This window comes from Coregonus lavaretus (genome assembly GCF_964263955.1).
Source record: "Coregonus lavaretus genome assembly, chromosome: 13".
Classification (NCBI taxonomy): Eukaryota; Metazoa; Chordata; class Actinopteri; order Salmoniformes; family Salmonidae; genus Coregonus; species Coregonus lavaretus.
In genome coordinates, this window is record NC_140000.1 from 20,838,712 (window position 1) to 20,860,188 (window position 21,477).

General features: G+C 42.8%; 1 protein-coding gene across 1 annotated transcript; it reads left to right on the top strand.

Moving 5' to 3' along the window:
• Window positions 1–294: 294 nt before the first annotated feature.
• Window positions 295–20,868, top strand: LOC311140824 (pleckstrin homology domain-containing family F member 2-like). Its single transcript, XM_084176067.1, has 2 exons — window positions 295–424; window positions 19,745–20,868. The coding sequence occupies exon 2, from the start codon at window positions 19,756–19,758 to the stop codon at window positions 20,503–20,505; it is 750 nt and encodes a 249-aa protein (XP_084032193.1). The 5' UTR covers window positions 295–424; window positions 19,745–19,755; the 3' UTR covers window positions 20,506–20,868.
• The last annotated feature ends 609 nt before the right edge of the window (window positions 20,869–21,477 follow it).

Here is a 21,477-nt window from a genome sequence, read left to right on the forward strand (position 1 = left end):
TGTGACATTTCACCATGCATGGGCGCCCATAATAAACTGAATTCGCATGGCGTTTATGCAATTCAACGTTTGCAAAAGTACGGGTGGTCCCATAAAGATACATCTGTCTATCTATACTCAATCACTACTACCACGCTTGCTATACCTTTTATGGAGAAAAAAACCGACTAAAAAACCCATGGTAAGCCAGTGAGCCACTTATCCCCGACCCGTCCTGTTTATGACTGCACGTCCCAGCCCAGCACTCACTCACTCCCATCTTTTTGAACAAGTCAAGTGACGCCACTACTCCCTGTAGCCATATTGTTATTACTTTCAAGGCAACGAGCGACGCGCTGCCCGCGGACAGCAAGGTAGAGGGAGGTGTAGACTGACAAGTGTAGAACTAAGCTACTTGGAATTTGCTGCCCGAAGTTAAAGTCGGGTATGTGTTTTGTTGGAATGATATCTCACTATTTGTGCTGTTGTATTCTTAGCCATTGTCACAGCTACTGTAGCTTGCTAACGTTAGCTCACCACTTTTCCAGTGCACTGTGCTAAAACCACAGCAGCTAGCTAGCAAGTTGGAAACGGGACCGAATGGAGGCTTTAGCTAGCCTTTGCTTTAGCATTAACATTGTGGCTAATGGGCTCGCTCAGTGGGTAGCCAGCTAACGTTAGCAACGAACTAAATAAGTTGATCTAGCTAACTTAGCTAGCGTTACACCAATTATGAATTCTATTGAGATAACGTTAGCCAAGTTAACCACGCGAGTCATCTTAAACTAGTAGATAATGTTAGATGGTTATCCAGATACACCATTCATAGGCGTAGGCTAACTACCTTCTTTAGCGCCCATTGATGATAGTATCGTCTGACTATGGGGGGGAGGGGGGGGGGGTCTAAACGTTAACACGCATCGTTTGCGGTACGGTTTTGGAAACCTAAGGAACGTATCATTCATATCAGCAGTGGTGGGAAAAAGTACTAAATTTTCATACTTGAGTAAAAGTCAAGATACCTTAATAGAAAATGACTCAAGTAAAATGAGTCACCCATTAAATACTACTTGAGTAAAAGTTTTAAAGTATTTGGTTTTAAATATACTTAAGTAGCTATCAAAAGTAAATGGAATTGCTGAAATATACTTAAGTATCAAAGTACAAGTATAAATAATTTCAAAATCCTTATATTAATTTTATTTTTATTTATGGATAGCCAGGGGCACACTCCAACACTCAGACATAATTTACAAATGAAGCACTTGTGTTTAGTGTTCCACCAGATCAGAGACAGTAGGGATGACCAGGGATGTTCTCTTGATAAGTGTGTCAATTTGACAATTTTCTTGTCAAAATGTAACGAGTACTTTTGGGTGTCAGGCAAAATGTATGGAGTAAAAACGACATTCTTTTCTTTAGGAATGTAGTGAAGTAAAAGTTGGCAAAAATATAAATAGTAAAGGACAGATACCCCCAAAAACTACTTAAGTAGTACTTTACACCACTGCATATCAGCTAGATTATTTTTCTAAAAACAAAAGGTTAAATTACAACACACTTTTATAGTGTTAGGGTTCCCACACAGACATATTTCCATGTTACACCGCTTGTTTACAGTAGTGATGGGGAAACTAAGCTTCCTGAAGCATTGCACATTTTCAGCCAATTGTCGAAAATAGGTTCATTACTCGAGGCTTTGATCAACACTGTGTACACTGGTGGCACCTGGTGGTCAAAACAATTTAGAACAGCCAAATTATTATAGATGACGTCCCACACACTATAGCGCGTGCACAGTATAGCCTTTTTGTCTTCTCCCGAAACCGATACCAAACCAATCAGGTGGTTGTTCGACGAAACGAAGCTTCGGACATCATTGATCACATGCCTTTGATAAAGCTATACAAGCATCGGCACACTGCTTCGAAATAAACTGCTTAGCGATCTCGACGCATGATTCGGAGCGCGTAACATCACTAGCTAATGGAAGACATCTGCATCACCGACACCTGTGTGTAAACGGAAGACAGACATCACAAACATTTTGTCACTGAAAAATACTGTCGGATGCAACTGTGTTAAAACCGGTTAAAACATTGTGTGTATTTTGAATTTGTGAAATTATTTTGTTGTGATATGAAAGTAGAGGGATTTCTGTTTCTAGAACCGTACAGCAATTGAGAATTGATACACGTTTAGATGGAGTATTTGGCTGTTTTGTCTTCCAGAGCCAATTCGCCTTTAAACAGAACATGTAAGGTTCTTGGACTATAATCAAATCATATGTTATTTGTCACATGCTTCATAAACAACAGGTGTAGACTAACAATGAAATGCTTTCTTAAGGGCCCTTCCCAACAGTGCAGAGAGAACTGGAAAAATAATAGAAAAATTGTAACACAAGGAATAAATACACAATGAGTAATCATAACTTGGCTATATACACGGGGTACCAGTACCAGTACAGAGTCGATGTGCAGGGGTTACGAGGTAATTGAAGTAGATATGTACATATGGGTAAAGTGACAATGCAACAGGATGGATAATTAACAGTAGCAGCAGCGTATGTGATGAGTCAAAAGAGTTAGTGCAAAAAGGGTCAATGCAGATAGTCCGGGTAGCTATTTGGTTAAGTCTTTAGCAGTCTTATGGCTTGGGGGTAGAAGCAGTTCAGGGTCCTATTGGTTCCAGACTTGGTGCATCAGTACTGCTTGCTGTGCAGTAGCAGAGAGAACAGTCTTTGACTTGGGTGGCTGGAGTCGTTGACAATTTTTAGGGCCTTCCACTGACACTGCCTGGTATAGAGGTCCTGGATGTCTCCAGTGATGTACTGGGCCATACGCATTACCATTAACGCCTTGCGGTTGGATGCCAAGAAGTTTCCATACCAAGTGGTGCAGCCAGTCAAGATGCTTTCAATGGTGCAGCTGTATAACTTTTTGAGGATCTGAGGGGCCCATGCCAAATAGGGCTGTGGCGATACCAGTATCACAATATTTTTTCAATGGCAAAAATGAAAACGCAAAGCAAACTGCACTTTTGCCCTTTAAAAACCTGATTTATGTAAAATATTGTGGGCTATAGCTTGGAAAATATACTGAACAAACATATAAACGCAATATGCAACAATTTCAACAATTTTACTGAGCCCAGGGAGGGCCCACCCACTGGGTAGCCAGGCCCAGCCAATCAGAATTATTTCCCCCCCACAAAGGGCTTTATTACAGTCAGAAATACTCCTCCGTTTCATCAGCTGTCCGGATGGCTGGTCTCAGACGATCCCGCAGTTGAAGAAGCTGGATGTGGAGGTCCTGGGATCTTTTTATTTCAGCTCATGAAACATAGGAACAACACTTCACATGTTGTGTTTATATTTTGGTTCAGTATAAATAAATGTGGCTCTGGATGACAATTATGTTTGTTTCCAACATTACGGCTGTTTCCTTGCCACGATACTAACGAGTATCGTGATACTGGTATCATCACGGACCTAATGCCAAATCTTTTCAGCCTTCTGAGGGGGAAGAGGTGTTGTCGTGCCTTCTTCACGACTGTGTTGGTGTGTTTGGACCATGATAATTCCTTAGTGATGTGGACACCGAGGAATTTGAAGCTCTCAACCCGCTCCACCCTCGGCCCTCCGTTTCCTGTAGTCCACGATCAGCTACTTTGTCTTGCTGATGTTGAGGGAGAGGTTGTTGTCCTGGCACCACACTGCCAGGTCACTGACCTCCTTTCTATAGGCTGTCTCATCATCGTTGGTAATCAGGCCTACCACCGTCGTGTCATCATCAAACGTAATGATGGTGTTGGAGTTGTGTGCGGCTACAGGAGGGGACTTAGCACGCAACCCCGAGGGGCCCCTGTGTTGAGGGTCAACGTGGTGGATGTGTCACCACCTGGGGGCAGCCCGCCAGGAAGTCCAGGATCCAGTTGCAGAGGGATGTGTTCAGTTCCAGGGTTCTGAGCTTAGTGCTGAGCTTGGAGGGCACTATGGTGTTGAACACTGAGCTGTAGTAAATGAACAGCATTCTCACATAGGTGTTCCTCTTGTCCAGGTGGCAGAGGGCACTGTGGAGTGCAAGAGAGATTAACACTAGGCTCCTTTAGTCCATTATTGGGCTAGTTAATCAGACAGAATTTAGCTAGCTAGCCGTTTTGTTGTTGATATGACCACATCCAGTACTTAAGTAGCTAGAGAGCTTACAATGGCCATAAATAGATTCAACTCACTTAGCTAGCTACCCAACTAGCAATCATGACAAATATCAATCACCATTTAAACTTGTGGAGACTTGAATGCAGAACACTACCACAATGACGGCTCAGCTATCATTAAATGTACTTTATCCTGGTCCTGGGGACCCAAAGGGTTGCACCTTTTTGGTTTCTTCCCTCTGTAACTCAGTTTGAAGAGCATGGCACTTCCAACGTCAGAATAGTGGGTTCGATTCCCAGGACCAACTTTACGTAAATGTATGCATGCGTTACTACAAGTCGCTTTGGCTAAATGCGTCTGCTAATGGCATATTTTTGCCCTAGCACCACAGCTGATTCAAATGATTAACTCATCAAGCTTTGAACATTTGAATCAGGTGTGTAGTGCTAAGGCTAAAATGTGCACCCCTTTCAGTCGATTTAGAAATTGCGATTACGACATTAGCTAGCTAGTTTTTCACCTGGTCAGAGCATCAGAGTTGTACAATTATGTCAAAATTAGAGGTGTCGAACAATCTAGCTGTTGCTTTTGTTTTGGTACAAAAACACACACACACTACTACCCAGTGCCTGATGCTGCTCACTCTCATAACTGTAGAGTAGCCTAGATGGCTGAGGGCAAAAGGACAAAGTTGTGCAAGTGTGTCAATAGACCATTGCCTATTGAATACAGGTGCTGTCATCTTTTTCCCCTCAAGTAGTTTAACGTGGTCAGAGGCAAAGCATGAAATGTGCATCTGAAAAGAAGCACCTACAATAAGTCGTTTGACAGCGGTTTTGTCCCTTGTTTTTTTTTGTCCGTTTTTTTCTCCTTAGCAGTGTAAAACCAGTTTTCTAAGAACTAGGCCTAGGAAAGGCTAAATGCAATCGACTTGCCCAGGAGGACTCCTCCCAGCCTCAGGCAACTAGCTGCTCTGCCACACCGGTACAGGATGTTGCTCTGGTTCCTGGAATCCAATACATGTAATCCAATATTGCTCTGTTTATAAATGGATGAGATTTAAATACACTAGAATACTTCCCACTCTAACACAAATAGGTTGCCGTCGCTATAGCAGCTCACAGGTATTGTTAAACTTGCTATAGTGATCGGTGCAGTAGAGAACTCTGTAGTGTATGTCAATTGTGCTTATCTTTCTCACCAGGAAGTAGTTATGTCACAGAAAGGCCTATAATAATAATAATAATAATAATAATAATATGCCATTTAGCAGACGCTTTTATCCAAAGCGACTTACACTCATGCGTGCATACATTTTTTTTGTGTATGGGTGGTCCCGGGGATCGAACCCACTACCTTGGCGTTACAAGCGCCGTGCTCTACCAGCTGAGCTACAGAGGACCACATCCTATAATGTATTGGTAAATAGTTTCCTGTCCCAACAGAAGGGTTTTTCATTTTTATTTAAGCATTTCACTTCTGCATTTGTTGTGCCTGCCTCCCACCTGGCGTTTTTGAAAAGGCACAATTCAGACTCACTTTAGCAATGCCTTTTACTTCTGATTTTGTCTTTGTATGTCTCTGTGGCTCCAAGAGGAGTTAACTTGTGAGAGCTTCACTTCTTTTATCCTCATGGGAGGTAAGCAAACAGTTAGCAAGATGGGCAATGAGTAGCCTAGTTTTTTCTTGCTATTAGCAGACAGTTTTATTCAAAGTGGTTAACTGCAAGCCTTACCACTCAACCTTTTTACCGTTATCTGCTACCTTTTGTATTAAAATGTCCCAGAAGTGAATATGATGAACGCATGAGCACATCTGAATGAGGGTAACAGATGTTGTTATTGTGCATTCCTGTGTAGCCAAACTCCTCGCTGTCGCTGGTTCTGCTCCTACAGACCGCATGGTTGAGTTTAACGAGCGCTACCAAAAACCTGGAAAGAGTTTGGGAGAGCAGCCATTTCACATGTCATCAGACAATAGCATGTATTAATACTCTAACCCCCTATGGAGCTCAGCTACCTTTTTTTCACTTCAAACATCAATCTGTAGTGAATGCTGTTGCCTGCTGCTGACGGAGCGATCAAAGCTTTCTGAGTGAGTGGTATGAGTAGCAACAACTTCTCCAAATGAAAGCAGAAGGAGAGAGCTTAAGGATCAACCACATGACACAGTGCCCTTTGACCTCTACTACAACTCGGTCGGAAAGCGGCAAGTCAGTCAGTCTTGATCTCCATGGTGATTTTACAACCCTGTGAGCAGTCTGAGGCTGAGCTAATGCATAGACTTACTAAAGCTCCCATGCTTCCTATACTGGAAATTGTAGTGGTGGAAATTCAGTTGTCAGCCTATAGGCCTTCAAAAGAATGTTGAGACAAAAAGGTACTTGGGTCACATGTAGCGTGTCAACTTTTGGCCTGAGAGGCAGCTGAAGTAAAAGGACGGTGACCTCAAGGGTTTAAGCTACGATTAATTTGGGTCAGTCACTTTGTCTTTGACTATCTTTCAATGATTTCAATCAATTCAAATCGAATCCAATGATCCATCACCTGCTCCATTAAATCCATTCAGAGGTTTGATATAGCCTAGCCCTACGACACTGGGGGATGGCTTCCCCTCCTCTAGTCAAAGTTAACATCCTTTCTGCTTAATTATTTGTTTTACTAGCTTCTGAGTCAGCAAAGTTATGGCAATGACTAAAGTTAGCTTTCCCTCCAGGGTTCTCGGTAGAGAATAGTAGCTGAATAATTATTTGCCATTTTAAGTGTTGAGGTTATAATCTAGCCTTTCTACAGGTGGCTTCACTAATAATTGACACAGTGGAATGATCCACACCACACCTTCACTTGAAGGTAGAGGTCCCCTAACCAAAGTTAGACTGAAATTAAAATCAAACCTTGTTTCTGTTGTATTGAGAAGGGCCCTGTATTCTGTGAATACAGTGCACTGGACATGCTTTGGTTAGACTGTCCTCTTGCTCTGGTTTAGAGAGCACATTCACAACAGTCCCAAGCCATTGTGCATGTCATGAATTAGGCTTCGGCAGTATACCGTATATACCGTATACCGGGGTATTTGGAAAAAGCCCAGGATGGTTTTTCAATACCGTTGAAATGATTTCTTTGAAGTTGAATACATTTTAATATTTGTAGCTACTTTTGAAGTAAATACCTGTAGTCAACTTGTGCAATACCATAGGAGATAAAGAACATTGCTTTCTTCATTTCCCCTGTCACATTGTTATGAAGCTTACGGTGGTCCCCAGTCACGTGGTGTTTGTTTACATGCACACAATGACGAGAGATCGGAGCCTTGTGAGTCACTCATTGTGCAGCATGCGCCAGGTGATCTAATTACAGTATGGAATTCATTTGCCAGCTAGATATCTTATAACTATTATGTTAACTGTCTAGAATGTGGTAAATGCTCTGCAGTTGTGCATTTGGTGTGCAAATTTAGTAGCTTGTTAGCTATCTAGCTAAGTGGTTAGCTTCTTCCAAAATCAAGCATTCGCTTGGTAACAGCAGAGAATCCCCTCCTGAATCAAGAGCCTTGCTGGTTAGAAATTTTTGCAAATGTATTAAAAAACAAAAAACAGGAATACCTTATTTACGTAAGTATTCAGACCCTTTGCTATGAGACTCAAAATTGAGCTCAGGTGCATCCTGTTTCCATTGATCATCCTTGAGATGTTTCTACAACTTGATTGGAGTCTACCTGTGGTAAATTCAATTGGTTGGACATGATTTGGAAAGGCACACACCTGTCTATATAAGGTTCCACAGTTGACAGTGCATGTCAGAGCAAAAACCAAGCCATGAGTTCGAAGAAATTGTCCGTAGAGCTCCAAGACAGGATTGTGTCGAGGCACAGATCTGGGGAAGGGTACCAAAACATTTCTGCAGCATTGAAGCTCCCCAAGAACACCGTGGCCTCCATCATTCTTAAATGGAAGAAGTTTAGAACCACCAAGACTCTTCCTAGAGAAGGCCGCTCGGCTGAACTGAGCAATCAGAGAAGGGCCTTATGGTCACTTTGACAGAGTTCCTCTGTGGAGATGGGAGAAACTTCCAGAAGGACAACCATCTCTGCAGCACTCCAACAATCAGGCCTTTATGGTAGAGTGGCCAGACAGAAGCCACACCTCAGTAAAATGACAGCCCGCATGGAGTTTGCCAAAAGGCACCTAAAGGACTCTCAGACCATGAGAAAAAGATTATCTGGTCTGATGAAACCAAGATTGAACTCTTTGGCCTGAATGCCAAGCGTCATGTCTGGAGGAAACCTGGCACCATCTCTACGGTGAAGCATGGTGGTGGCAGCATCATGCTGTGGGGATGTTCTTCAGCGGCAGGAACTGGGAGACTAGTCAGGATTGAGGGAAAGATGAACGGAGCAAAGTACAGAGAGATCCTTGATGAAAACCTGCTCCAGAGCGCTCAGGACCGCAGACTGGGGCGAAGGTTCACCTTAAAATATGACAACGACCCTAAGCACACAGCCAAGACAACGCAGGAGTGGCTTCGGGACAAGTCTCTGAATGTCCTTGAGTGGCCCAGCCAGAGCCCGGACTAGAACCCGATTGAACATCTCTGGAGAGACCTGAAAATAGCTGTGCAGCGATGCTCCTCATGCAACCTGACAGAGCTTGAGAGGATCTGCAGAGAAGAATGGGAGAAACTCCCCAAATACAAGTGTGTCAAGCTTGTATCGTCATACCCAAGAAGACTCGAGGCTGTAATCGCTGCCAAAGGTGCTTCAACAAAGTACTGAGTAAAAGGTCTGAATGCTTATGTAAATGTAATATTTCCTTCTTTTTTTATATATATATATTTGCCAAAGTTTCTAAACCAGTTTTTGCTTTGTCATTATGGGGTATTGTGTGTAGATTGATGATGGGGGGGGGGACAATTTTATTCATTTTAGAATAAGGCTGTAACATAACAATGTGGAAAAAGTCAAGGGGTCTGAATACTTTCCGAATGCACTGTACTTGTTAGCATTGCTAACCTTTTGGATTACAAAGTATCAGTGGGGTTTGAAAACAGCGGCCCTTGTGTTCAGTGCCGGCATAATCGAATATATCCTGGTATGGCACAAGGTCGGTATTTTAGGTATGACAATCTGGATACTGCCCAAGCCTATCATGAATCTACTGTAGTAGCCTAAATGTGAAGCGAGAATGCCATCATGCCACTATATCATCAGAGGTTATTATTGTTTTGAAAGGTCACCAACCCCCCTCTATTTGCAGTGAGGGGTTTGACCTTAGCCCTGTCCTATTCAACAGGTCAATGTGCCTGCACTGTAAACCTGTTTAGATATCACATAAACAGCCACTTGACACAACATATTTCCAACCCCCTTATCTCATATTGAGATCATGTAATCCTCTGTGTAGACATGCCGTGCTCATGGTAAGCCAGGAGTGTGTCCTCTGCTGTAAGGCTGTATTTCCTCTGCAGAGGTAAGCGAGGCTGAAGTTGTTTGTTGTAAGCTGACGATAACAGTGCAGTAGTGTTGTCATGATACCAGAATTTTGACTTTGATACTCGATACCAAAACGATACCACAGCAGAAAAATAAGGCATATTAGCCAAAGTCAAAATGTCACTTGATCCAGACAGATCTTTTGAGTTCAAAATCATCGCAGTTTAAGTTTTGGTAAAAACTACATAACGACAATCATTTATTTCAATGGTAAATCTTAGGGATGTGCAACTTTTCCTTTCTTGACTATTCAATACAGATTCAGATACATGGGCTCCGATACGATACAGGAACGATAGGTTTAGTTTTAAACGATTCGGTGCTATTCGGTTTGATTAGAGGAACGAATCGATACGATTCGATGCACTAACATTTGTTGCATAAACGCATTCATTTTCTATTCTAATCTGCAGCTAATGGAGCTTATGAGCTGGGCGCCTCTGAGCTGAATCTGTCTGAGATGACCTCTCTCACCGTGTGTGTGTGTGTGTGTGTGTGTCTATGGTGTATGTCGGCACCTGAGCTTAGCCCTAAGGGAGACTGGGCATCTACCACCCCACTATCAGATAATGGGGATAATGTTTGCTTTTTGTCTCTCCACTTTCGATCTGAAATCCCCATCACCCACTAATTAATTTGTCATTTTTGCAGATTCAAAGTGTTTGAGCTAGGAATGTATCAATATTAATGTTTAAAAATGTGCTATGACATAGCCAATGAAAATATAGCACAACTTTAGATTTCAGCCCCGTCTCCAAATTGAATGATTTAAACCTTTTTTGGAAGTTTTTAGAAAACTAATTTTTTCTCCTCCCGCTTTGCCCATGCAGTGCAGGGTAGCAAAAATGATGGCAAATCTCATTATGAAATTATGAACTTTACCCTGTATATCAAAAAATGGCCCTATACACTGATTTTGTTTAAAGCAAACTATCAAAACTGTTGCTGATGGTGAACCTGTACAATCAAAATCAAATCAAATGTAGCCTTAGCCCCGATCAGCAGGTAGGCTATAGCTAGCTGAGTTGTCTCAGGTGGTAGCGTAGGCTACTTTATTATGGTAAAACACAATTTTCAACAGCGCACTTGATAACAATAACCTAGCAAATTACATTGGTTGTCACTCAACTAATAAAGCCTAATATTGCGCAAGCCATTTTACAAACATTTGAATGGTGGAGGTGACGTAAGCCTCGTGCGAAGCAGTGCACAGCACGCAGTTTGACTAAGCTGCTGATATTGCCTTGGGTTGTTCGTAATCCATAATGCGATATATTGCCTGAATTGATACGATAACGAAAAATAGAACAATACGTTTATAACATTAATGTGCACCACAGTTTAACATTTTTTTATCCTTTAAACTACTACTAGTTTGATGGTTGTAGTCATCAATTGTCCCATTAATGATCACCTATATTGGCAAACTTTTTTCATTTCAAACTTCACATTTCTCTAGTATAGGCTACCTATCATAATGAACGATATCAGCAAAATGATGGGTATGGGAGTGATTGGTATGGTAGGCGTCGATCATTTTCGGTTTACCGTCACAGCTCTGGTTGTTCGGCATGCAAAATGACTTGTTGATCAATGACTGTCAACACAGTTACACGCTCAACACCGAAGGAGAGGACACATCCGTTGTCACAAAAGATGAGGTAATTTCAGAAGGTAGAAAGAAGGTAATAGCCTATGAGCAACGTTTGAAACTATTTTCTGACCGGTCGGTTTGGGGTCCCTCAAACCGATGCAGTCATATCTTAAACTTTTGAACCGGGGACCGATGTGTATCGGTGAATGTTTAGATCCCTAGTAAATCTCTAGTCCAGGGGTATTCAACTCTTACCCTACGAGGTCCAGAGCCTGCTGGTTTTCTTTTCTACCTGATCATTCATTGCACACACCTGGTGTCCCAGGTCCAAATCAGTTCCTGGTTAGAGGGGAACAATGGGGGGAAAAAAGCAGTGGAACTGGCTTCAAGGTCCAGAGTTGAATTTGAGGGCTCTAGTCTATTGATAAACTGGGTAAATCAAGATGTAGCCTAGGCCTATTCACAATACAGGTGAATGCATATTCAATAGGAGTGTGTGCATGCATTGAGTTATTGAGCTTGTTTTTGCTGATTCCATGCAGCTACTTATTGTATTGTACTGATCAACAGCATTTGCATAGAAGAAGCTATCTCTTTTTTTTTTTATAAAAATGCACACTGTCTCTTTAAGACCCATGACTTCATTCACACACACAGTCAGTTTGAGGCTAGAGCAAAGATGATATGTGAATCGGGGGAGACGATGAAAATGTAAAGTTTTTGGTGACAATCAGCTTTGAAATCAACAATATTTTGCGTTAAGGTTTGCATATTATCACAAGCATGGGACTAGGGTAGTGAATTGATGTTTGCTTCAGCTAGCAAGGAATGTTAGCCTATAAAGCTGGACGCTACCGGTATATTCTTGTAAGTGTTCGAGCCTGTAATGCTAATGAGTGCAGTGGTTCCTCAGGCCAGGTAGAGCTAGCAAAGAGTAAGTGGAGCAGGCAAGGTGCTCTCCCGCTATAAAGGGACATCGGCTGCCCTGAGACATACTTGATCCTCTCTCGTGAGGCACATTTGACACTGACAGAAGTACACACAGTAACAAATTCTAGTAACAAACCGTTTTTCATGCTCTAGTATTGAAAAAGTACTGAAGGTTCGGTATACCGTGCAACAGTGCAGTGGTACCTGTCAGTACCAAGGACTCAACATATTATTTTCTGGCTGTCTGGTAAGTGCTGCCCTTGGTGATTGGGGCTGGCTGCAGAGTGGGCATCAGCTCATATGGTCCTCTGTGGTTCTTGGACTTCCTGCCATCCTTAAAATGAGCAGAATTGGATACCAAAATGGACCGACTGTGACATTTTGTCTACTACTGTTACCAAAGAGCAGTGAAGCTAGTAGAATCACCTCAGCATGATATAAGAGATTTGGATTGGAGGAGAAGGGAGAGCAGAGAGTTGGGTGTAGTGAAGTAGTAGCCTAAATGATTTTGGAGGTGGCTGGTCACTGGTGACATTCATTCTCAGTGAGTAGGAGGAATAGGCCTATAGCAGTACTGTACTTCAGTTTACATAAACACCTGCTAGCGAGGGTGGTGGTGAAGTCATGTGTCACATATACAGTGAGGGTGTGCTTAGCCTCTCATACAACCTGTGCTACATGGTCCAAGGTGTAGTGAATCATGAGCTTGGCAGTCATACCTTCACTTGAATAGCTGAAATGCTTGAGGCGGATCTTCTCTTCCTGTCTGTGGTTGAATTATTCTATCATCCATCTTTCACTCAATGCAATGCTTCCTTCAGTTAAAGGGACAATCAGCAGTTTCTACATCCATTTTAGACTTATACACTGAGTGTACAAAACATTAAGGGCGGCAGGTAGCTTAGTGGTTAAGAGCATTGTGCCAGTAACCGAAAAGTCGCTGGTTCTAATCCCCGAGCCGACTAGGTGAAAAATCTGCTGATGTGCCCTTGAGCAAGGCACTTAACCCTAATTGCTCCTGTAAGTCGCTCTGGATAAGAGCGTCTGCTAAATGACACAAAAAAAAGACACCTTCATAATATAGAGTTTTTTTTCTCCCTCAGAACAGCCTCAATTTTGCCCTCAGAACATGGACTCTACAAGGTGTCGAAAGCGTCCCATAGGGATGCTGGCCCGTGTTGACGCCAATGTTTCCCACAGTCAAGTTGGCTGGATGTCCTTTTGGTGGTGAACCATTCTTGATACAAAACGGTGTGCCTGGCACCTACTACCATACCCCGTTCAAAGGCACTTAAATATTTTGTCTTGCCTATTCACCCTCTGAATGGCACACATACACAGTCCATGTCTCAATTGTCTCAAGGCTTAAAAATCCTTCTTCAACCCATCTCTTCCCCTTCATCTACACTGATTTTGAAGTGATATCAATAAGGGATCATAGCTTTCAACTGGATTCACCTGGTCAGTCTATGTCATGGAAAGAGCAAGTGCTCTTAATGTTTTGTACACTCTGTAAATTCATTATATGTACCCATTTGATTCTTGAAGAGTATAACTTATAAATGCCTCATGACCTAAGTTAAACTGTCGTACCCTATCATAGCCCCAAATATAAACATGTTTTACTCCCAATGTTTGTCAACAAAGTAAATGTAAACAAACGCTATATAGCCTTAAAACAGGGTTAAAACTATAATTTTGATATCATGGATGGTGAATCCTTGCATCCATAGCTCTGTCTATGAATTTGAGAGTGGTTACATTTCTCAAGCCCCATCCCTTAACTTTTTACTGAAACAGGTGGGGAAGAAACAGGTGGGGAGCTCGCTTTGTTATTGTTTCAACTGCTGATTGCCGCTTTAAGCTAATGAATTCGTGTTTTGGTGAGAGGTGTAAAAATGACTCTCAAGATGAATGTGTGCAGGGTAATTACTTCCTCTTTGTAGGAGGCAGCTGTGGCAAACAAACTGTGCATACACCAAAAACATGAGGTCCCTAGTACAACAAATCTTCATGTATTGCTAATCACTTCTCTCTGACACACACACCTTTATCTTTATTCTACCTGCGTGTCCTCAGAAGTTGAATTGGATTATTACCCGTCTTTGGAAAACTAGTCTAGCCTTCCAAGGATCAAGTCATGTGATACAACATGACAATGGCAGTGGCAATCCGTTACCCGCCGTTGTCAACACTACAGCAACTTTACTCAGCAGACAGAATCTAGGTGGCTCCGCAGTAAATGTATTACAGCGATTATGACGTTAAATGTGAATTCATGATTTTAAAAACCCTTTTGGCATCAATTTGGTACAGTGTTGAACACTTTAACCACATCAAGCACAGTATGAGGTCAGAACAGGGGACAAACTAGGAAAGTGACATTGTTAAGCTACCACACCCCAAGAGTTTCTAAACCAAGAGGCGCAACATCGCGAGACTTCCAGGAACGGTTGCGAAATAGACTATACAGACCAGGCCGGGGTTTGAGAAGTCAATGAGAGAAGGGAAATTCTTCCTTAGTAGTTAATTTTCTCAAAATCTAAAGGCTCCACCTAGGTTCGAGCCAATCTCTTAAGTAGTTGAACATGTTATTACTCCAACCTTGTGAAAGTGACAAACGAACACGTTTTCATTTTCGTCAAAAACAACTTTATATCGAAGGAGTGCCTTTGCTTTGACGGCCTGCACATGCGCAGTTTGACGCTAGACGACCGTTAGACCCACTGACATGTTTCTACGCATGAGCTTAGCTAGCCAACGTCGCCATGACATCGCCTACAAGCGTGATCAGGGATTTCTATTGGAGAAGCAGTTTCTACCCATCTTCATACTGTACTGTCTTTGACCATGCTCTCATATGCAAAAGCAGCAGCAGCCTTGTCAACAACAGAACCCTCTTTATCAGATTAGCTTGTTTTTGAGGTTTCTGTTGGGGAATACAAATACCTCTCTTTTTCTTTTCTCACTTTCTTCCTTTTCTCACTTTCTGTTTTGCCAGGGTTCATGAGACGTGGGCCGGTATAGAACTGCATTGCACTTTCAGTACTCTAGTGTCTGACAGTTAGGCTAAGTAATGGTATAGCCCAGCATTGAGGAGAAAGATTGAATGTCCCCTCCCTCCGTCTGCTTCATGAAGACAAGGGTTTTGCAATGGTGACCCATCTGGGGAAACCTTGGGTTATGTTTAGATGCACTGTCTCCTGGTTTGAGACTGACAGAAGACCGTTTTGCATGGGGTGCCTCTTCTGTTCAACGTTACAGGAAGGTAGGGAACCATTCATTATGAGAGCCAGGCCTTTTAAAGCTGTTATTTATTGTCAGTGTCTCCTCCTATACCATTAGTTTATTATGACCATTACACCATGTGTAGCTTGGATGCCCTCCTGCCTATGGAAAATGTTGGCATTATTGGCCTGTATGTCGCCTCAGGAAGATGTAGGGTGGCAACTGTGTTCATTAGGCCCTCCCCATAAACTAATATAAACGTCACATAGAGAATGTTGTGGGGAAAAGAAGAAGAACTAACATCATGAGTGTTGACTTTTTGAAGTAGTCCTATTTTCATGTCTGTATAATGTTGGGTTTATTTTCACAATCTCAATCTGCTTCTGAAAGAGAAACCTGAAAGAGCGAGAGGACCGAGCTCGTAATCAATGAATCATGGGTTTATCTTTTAGCTACTGCTGCTCCTGTAACCTTAGGTAGGCTATAGCAACAAGCGTCTGCGTCAGCTAACCCTAAATGAAGTCTGTAGTCCTGTTACTCCAGCATCCAAAACTATGAGGAGTACGCTGTAAAATGTTGTCCTTTTTCCCGACCTGTCCTAGATCTGGTGTCGCTGATGGCAGAGGGAAAGCTGATCAGGTTCTGAAAAGACCAGCTGGTGATGGGGAAGCCCATAGTCTAACCTGGTGCTGGGATAGATGTGTATTCACCACCTTGCTACCCTCTGCTACCTGGCAACCTGGCAACCTTCTCCTACCTGCCAACCTGGCAACCTTCTCCTACCTGCCAACCTGGCAACCTTCTCCTACCTGCCAACCTGGCAACCTTCTCCTACCTGCCAACCTGGCAACCTTCTCCTACCTGCCAACCTGGCAACCTTCTCCTACCTGCCAACCTGGCAACCTTCTCCTACCTGCCAACCTGGGGGGGGTGGAGATACAGCCCTGCTTCCGCTCTTCATTCTAGTATCTTTTCTAGCAAGTCTGCCCCCAGAACTTAGTCAAGCATCTGATGCAATTACGTGAGATTTTAGTTAGAGTTAGAGATTACTCGATACTAGGTAGTGGATCCTGTGCACCCTAACCTGACAGCAGAAGTACATGCATGCACATGCATAGTATTAAAAAGTCTAAATGAATTCTGTCAGTATCTGCTTACTTTTTCAGGCAGTGCAGTGGTTGACCTGTTGAACTGAAGGTGGTTTATGACCCGAGCTAAGCTGACAGGACATGAGATGTTTTCCTGTCTTCCCCATCTGTTTGTGCGTCACACTGAAGAGGAGGCGGTGTGAAAGTGAGACTGATGTCTTGTAGGTCATTATGCTGTTATTTTGCCTGAGAGCTGGAATCTGCATCTTCAGAACTAAATCTGAGCCTATTGAATCCACTACAACAGTACATGTACTACAGGCCTAAAACATGTTAGGCCTGTTACTGTATAAAGTTAATGGCAAATCTATAGCCTCACTCCGAAGCACTTTTCTCTGAAATGCAGTGTGTTTAACTCTGTAAAGCAGAGGTGAGTCACAGTAGTTCACACAGTCACAACCAGTTGGCAGTTGGTTTTGTCCCAACATGTTGGGCCCTTCAGATGAAAACGACCACGCCTAACCTGGTGGGCGCAGAACGTCACGCCTAAATGCTGAATGTCAAAGCGCCCTCGTATGCTTTTGCCATTTACATGTAGGTGTTTGAATCGATGCTGCCATGCAGCCTCACCATCTCAAACTATTGAAAAAAAAATTGACAGTGTAACGTGATGAAGATCATCTGTTGTAATCAGACGTGTTGAAAGGTTTAGGCCTACTATTCTCTCTTTATATTGGGCATGAAGTACCAATGAAGAGACCAAGCAGCCTTGTATCTTTATCTTAACCTAACTCCCTATGATTCATTTCCCTGACACAATCCTTCATCTCTTTTTTTTCTCTCTCTCTCTCCTTTCTTTCTCTCTTTCTTTCTCTCCTTCTCACTTTCTTTCTTTCTCTATTTCTCGGGCCCTGCTCTAGATCTCCTCATCTGCCTGTTTGAATTTGTGTCTTGGTATCAACATCAAGAGATGGCCTAGTTGAGTAGGCTATGTGTATGCAATCTGTATGCTTGATTTGAGATTGAGTGATCAAAAATAATGTGCCAATAGTATCGTATGCATCAGACATATCATCATGCATGTGTGCATCACCAGTTCAAACAACTGAAGTCTGTCCCTCTCGCAGGGTACCATCCCCAGGCCCACAGGGCAAACACAGCCCTCCATCTTTCTCATCAATGACCTTTAACCTATATGAGTGTAGAATTACAAGCTTCCACTCAGTGCCTTTGCCTCTGCTGGTAGTTGGGTCAAAGCAGAGAAACTTCTCTGCGTTTGCTTTGCTAGTTTTGGATTCACTCAAAAGAGTGGGAGAGATGAGGGGAGCATTTACCTTTTGGGATAGGGATGAATCAGGAGGATGAGCTGCAGGATCAAATGGGGCTTTCTGGTTTCATACCATGGTTCTGTGAAGCTGCAGATGGAAGTGTCCTCAGGATAGAGAGAGTGAGGGAATTAGATTGGGGGAGACCGAGATGGTGTCTTCTGGGCGGAGAGTGAGGTTAAGGAGACTAGTGAGTAAGGGAGATTGTCATCATTAGGAAAGTTAGATGGGAGCAGCTTGGTTTTTCTACTGGTACATCAGAATCTGTTAGAATATAATGTCACAGTGCAATTCTCTACTGGTACATTAAAGGGATAGGTCACCCAAATTACTAAATTACATATTGGTTTCCTTACTCTGTAAGTGGTCTATAGACAAGGTATGACAGCAATCCATGCTTTGGTTTAGTTTCTGTTTCCACATAACATTTTCCAAGTCATGGGACTGATATTAGCGTTTTTCGTGCTTCATGTTCAAGGCATCTATAAGTGGCTTTATTGAGCTTTACAATCAATGTTAGATACTTTCAGATGGTTTGGATATGATGCGTTAAAAAAGCTAATATCGGTCCCATGACTTTAATGGGATTTGTGCCACAAATGCTAAAAACTTGCCAGGGAAACTAAACCAAAGCATGGATTGATGTCATACCTTCTCCAAGGACTGTTTACAGGGTGTCATTTGGGTGAACTATCCCTTTAAGGCCCATATTAAACTCTTTCTGATTTTGACACCCGTCTTCTGTGGATGCCATTATTCTGCAGCTATCAACCTTCATTACAATGGTTGTCCAGATACTTTTGGGGGGAGGATGGGAGTTATGAATACTAAGTGTTTGCTTCTCGATTTGTGTGTGTTTATCATTCCTTGAAGCAGTGTTTCACCTATATTCATTTAGCAGCAGTGCCGCCACTGAAAAAATAAATACAAATAAAATACTGATTTCTGCCGAGACACACTTTTAAGATCAGAGTGACAAGTTACAACAAGTTGCAAATCTTTCTCAGATTCTCATCAGCTCGTCCGGAACTACCAAGGTAACTTGTAATCCTGGAAGTGTAGCCAACCCATAGAGAGAGAGAGGATTCTAGTGCCCAAGAGCCCGTTTTAGCATGGGCAGCGCTATTGAGGACTTTCACCATTTTGACGTAGTTAGCTGGGTGGGACTTCATATGATTAAAGGAAGGATCACATAATTCCATCCAGGTCATCAGGAGGGATCAGCCAATTAATTATACTTTTGAGAAAACATTCCATAATTGCAGGTGGCCGTAAATGTATACCTGTTCAAACAGCACACTCCAGGTGGCAGTATGCACCCTTTCACTTTGTTTACCAACTCATAGAAGTAGTAGAAGAAGAACATTTGACTACTTCAAAATGGAGAGGGCCTCAATGGCGCTGCCCATGCCCTCACAGTTGCCATAATTGGATAAATACAATGTTGCATCCTCTAACTATCTTTTAGCCAACCTTATTAATAGATGTATGTAATAATTGTTAGCTAAGATAGTTACGCTAAATTACTTTTTGGGTTAATATAGAGATCAATAGATAAAATGAAACTGTCCTCGATTTTCAGATGAGTTTTAAAGGAAGATAACATAATTCAATTTTCATGCATTTTGGAGTAGGATGTCCTTTAAAAAAGTGAAGTGACCTTCTCAGTCGTTTAACAACAAAAAAATCCTCCTTTTGAGTGAGCTTATCTTTTAAGTTAATAACGCAGCTAACTGAATGAGAATCCAGGCCTAGTCCAAGGACATTTTGCTAGAAGTTCTCTTGAAATGTGTCTGTATTGCCTGCCATGTTGCTTTTCATATTCTTATAATACAATGAACTGGATGACACTTTTCCACGTTCAAACTTTGTATCGCAGCTTTGAAGGTGTATTTGCTAAAAATTCAAACACAATCGTTTTCTCTCTCTCCCTCCTCTCTGTCTGCTCCAGGCGAGGGTAAGATGGTGGACCGGCTGGCGAACAGCGAGGCCAACTCCAAGCGGATCCAGGTAGTGGAGGGCTGCTTTGGCGCGGCGGGCCAGCCACTGGTGATACCGGGCCGAGTACTCATCGGTGAGGGTGTGCTCACCAAGCTGTGTCGCAAGAAGCCCAAGGCGCGGCAGTTCTTCCTGTTCAACGACATCCTGGTGTACGGCAACATTGTCATCCAGAAGAAGAAGTACAACAAGCAGCACATCATCCCGCTGGAGAGTGTCACCATCGACACGGTGGCTGACGAGGGCGACCTGCGGAACGGCTGGCTCATCAAGACACCCACCAAGTCCTTCGCCGTCTACGCCGCCACCGCTACCGAGAAGTCAGAATGGATGAGCCACATCGGCAAGTGCGTGGGCGACCTGTTGGAGAAGAGCGGCAAAGCGCCGACTGGCGAGCACGCCGCCGTCTGGGTACCCGACTCAGAGGCCACCCTCTGCATGCGCTGCCAGAAGATCAAGTTCACGCCCCTCAGCCGCCGCCACCACTGCCGCAAGTGTGGCTATGTGGTTTGTGGCCCGTGCTCTGACAAGAAGTTCCTGCTGCCCAGCCAGTCGTCCAAGCCGGTGCGTGTGTGTGAGTTCTGTTACCTGCAGCTGGCCTCCGCGGGAGGGGGCATGATGGGCTTAGGCCCACGCTCTGACTCCTACAGCCGGCCAGGGTCAAAGTTCAACAATGTGTCGGACGACGACGATGAGGAAGACAGCAGTGACTGAGGAAGGCCCTCCGGACAGCCATCCATCTTCCCCTTTTTATGAATGAATTAGCAATATTCCACTCATTTTGTTTGTGTGATTTTATTTTATTTTTTTGATTTTTTTTTTTTTATACCTCCGCAGCTTAAAAATGCCGTAGGAAGATTAATTCATTGCACAGCAATGTTTTGAAGAAACTTACTATTTTTTTCTTCTAGCTGAAATAAATGTTTTTGGAATGATAATATGGTGAAATGCCTGATGGGAATTGTAGTAAGTTCTGTGAAAATATCCCTCACACTATTTGTAGAATGGCTGCTTCCTGTATGGCATGCGCCACAGTCCATCCTCTTTGTTCTCCATTAAACATTGGACCTCACTACAGGAGAGAATGATGCTAGGAATAATGCAGCACCTCTCATTGTCCTCTGCTAATGTCACCCTCTCTTCTATTACATGCTTGATTTTATTTCCCCTTATAAAAATGTTTAGTTTTTTTTACCAATGACCCTTACGAGGTGCGTGTACATGCCTCAATGCTGATATTTCTGCAGGGAGAAGCAATAGCATTCAGTCACACTTTACATGGTCTACCTACCCCTATAAATATTTCAGGTAAAATACCTATAGGTGCTTTTTTTCTAGGTTTGTAACAGCTTCAGTATTTTTCTAACCTAAATAACCCCTCATTAACTAACTTCTCAAATGATTACAGTATCAAAGCCAGAAACGTAAACAGTCTTATCTGTTGTGTCTTTTGTAGTTAGTTGCTTAAGACAAATCGGCTAAAGCTTTATGATTGTATGGTGAAGCTCCTCTAGGTGTGTATGTCTTAGCATACAGTGGTGGGCAACTTTCAGTTTAGAAGTTGAAGAGTTTCTCTACATAGCTTAGCTTGTAATAGCATGTCTTTGAAATGCAGATAGTCAATCATCCTCAAAATGTACCTGACACAGACCTTCATTTTCACACAGTGCCTTCTGAGAAAGTGAG

Coding starts and splice junctions, on each gene's coding strand:
- LOC311140824 (XM_084176067.1), top strand. CDS start 19,756: ATGGTGGACCGGCTGGCGAACAGCGAGGCCAACTCCAAGCGGATCCAG.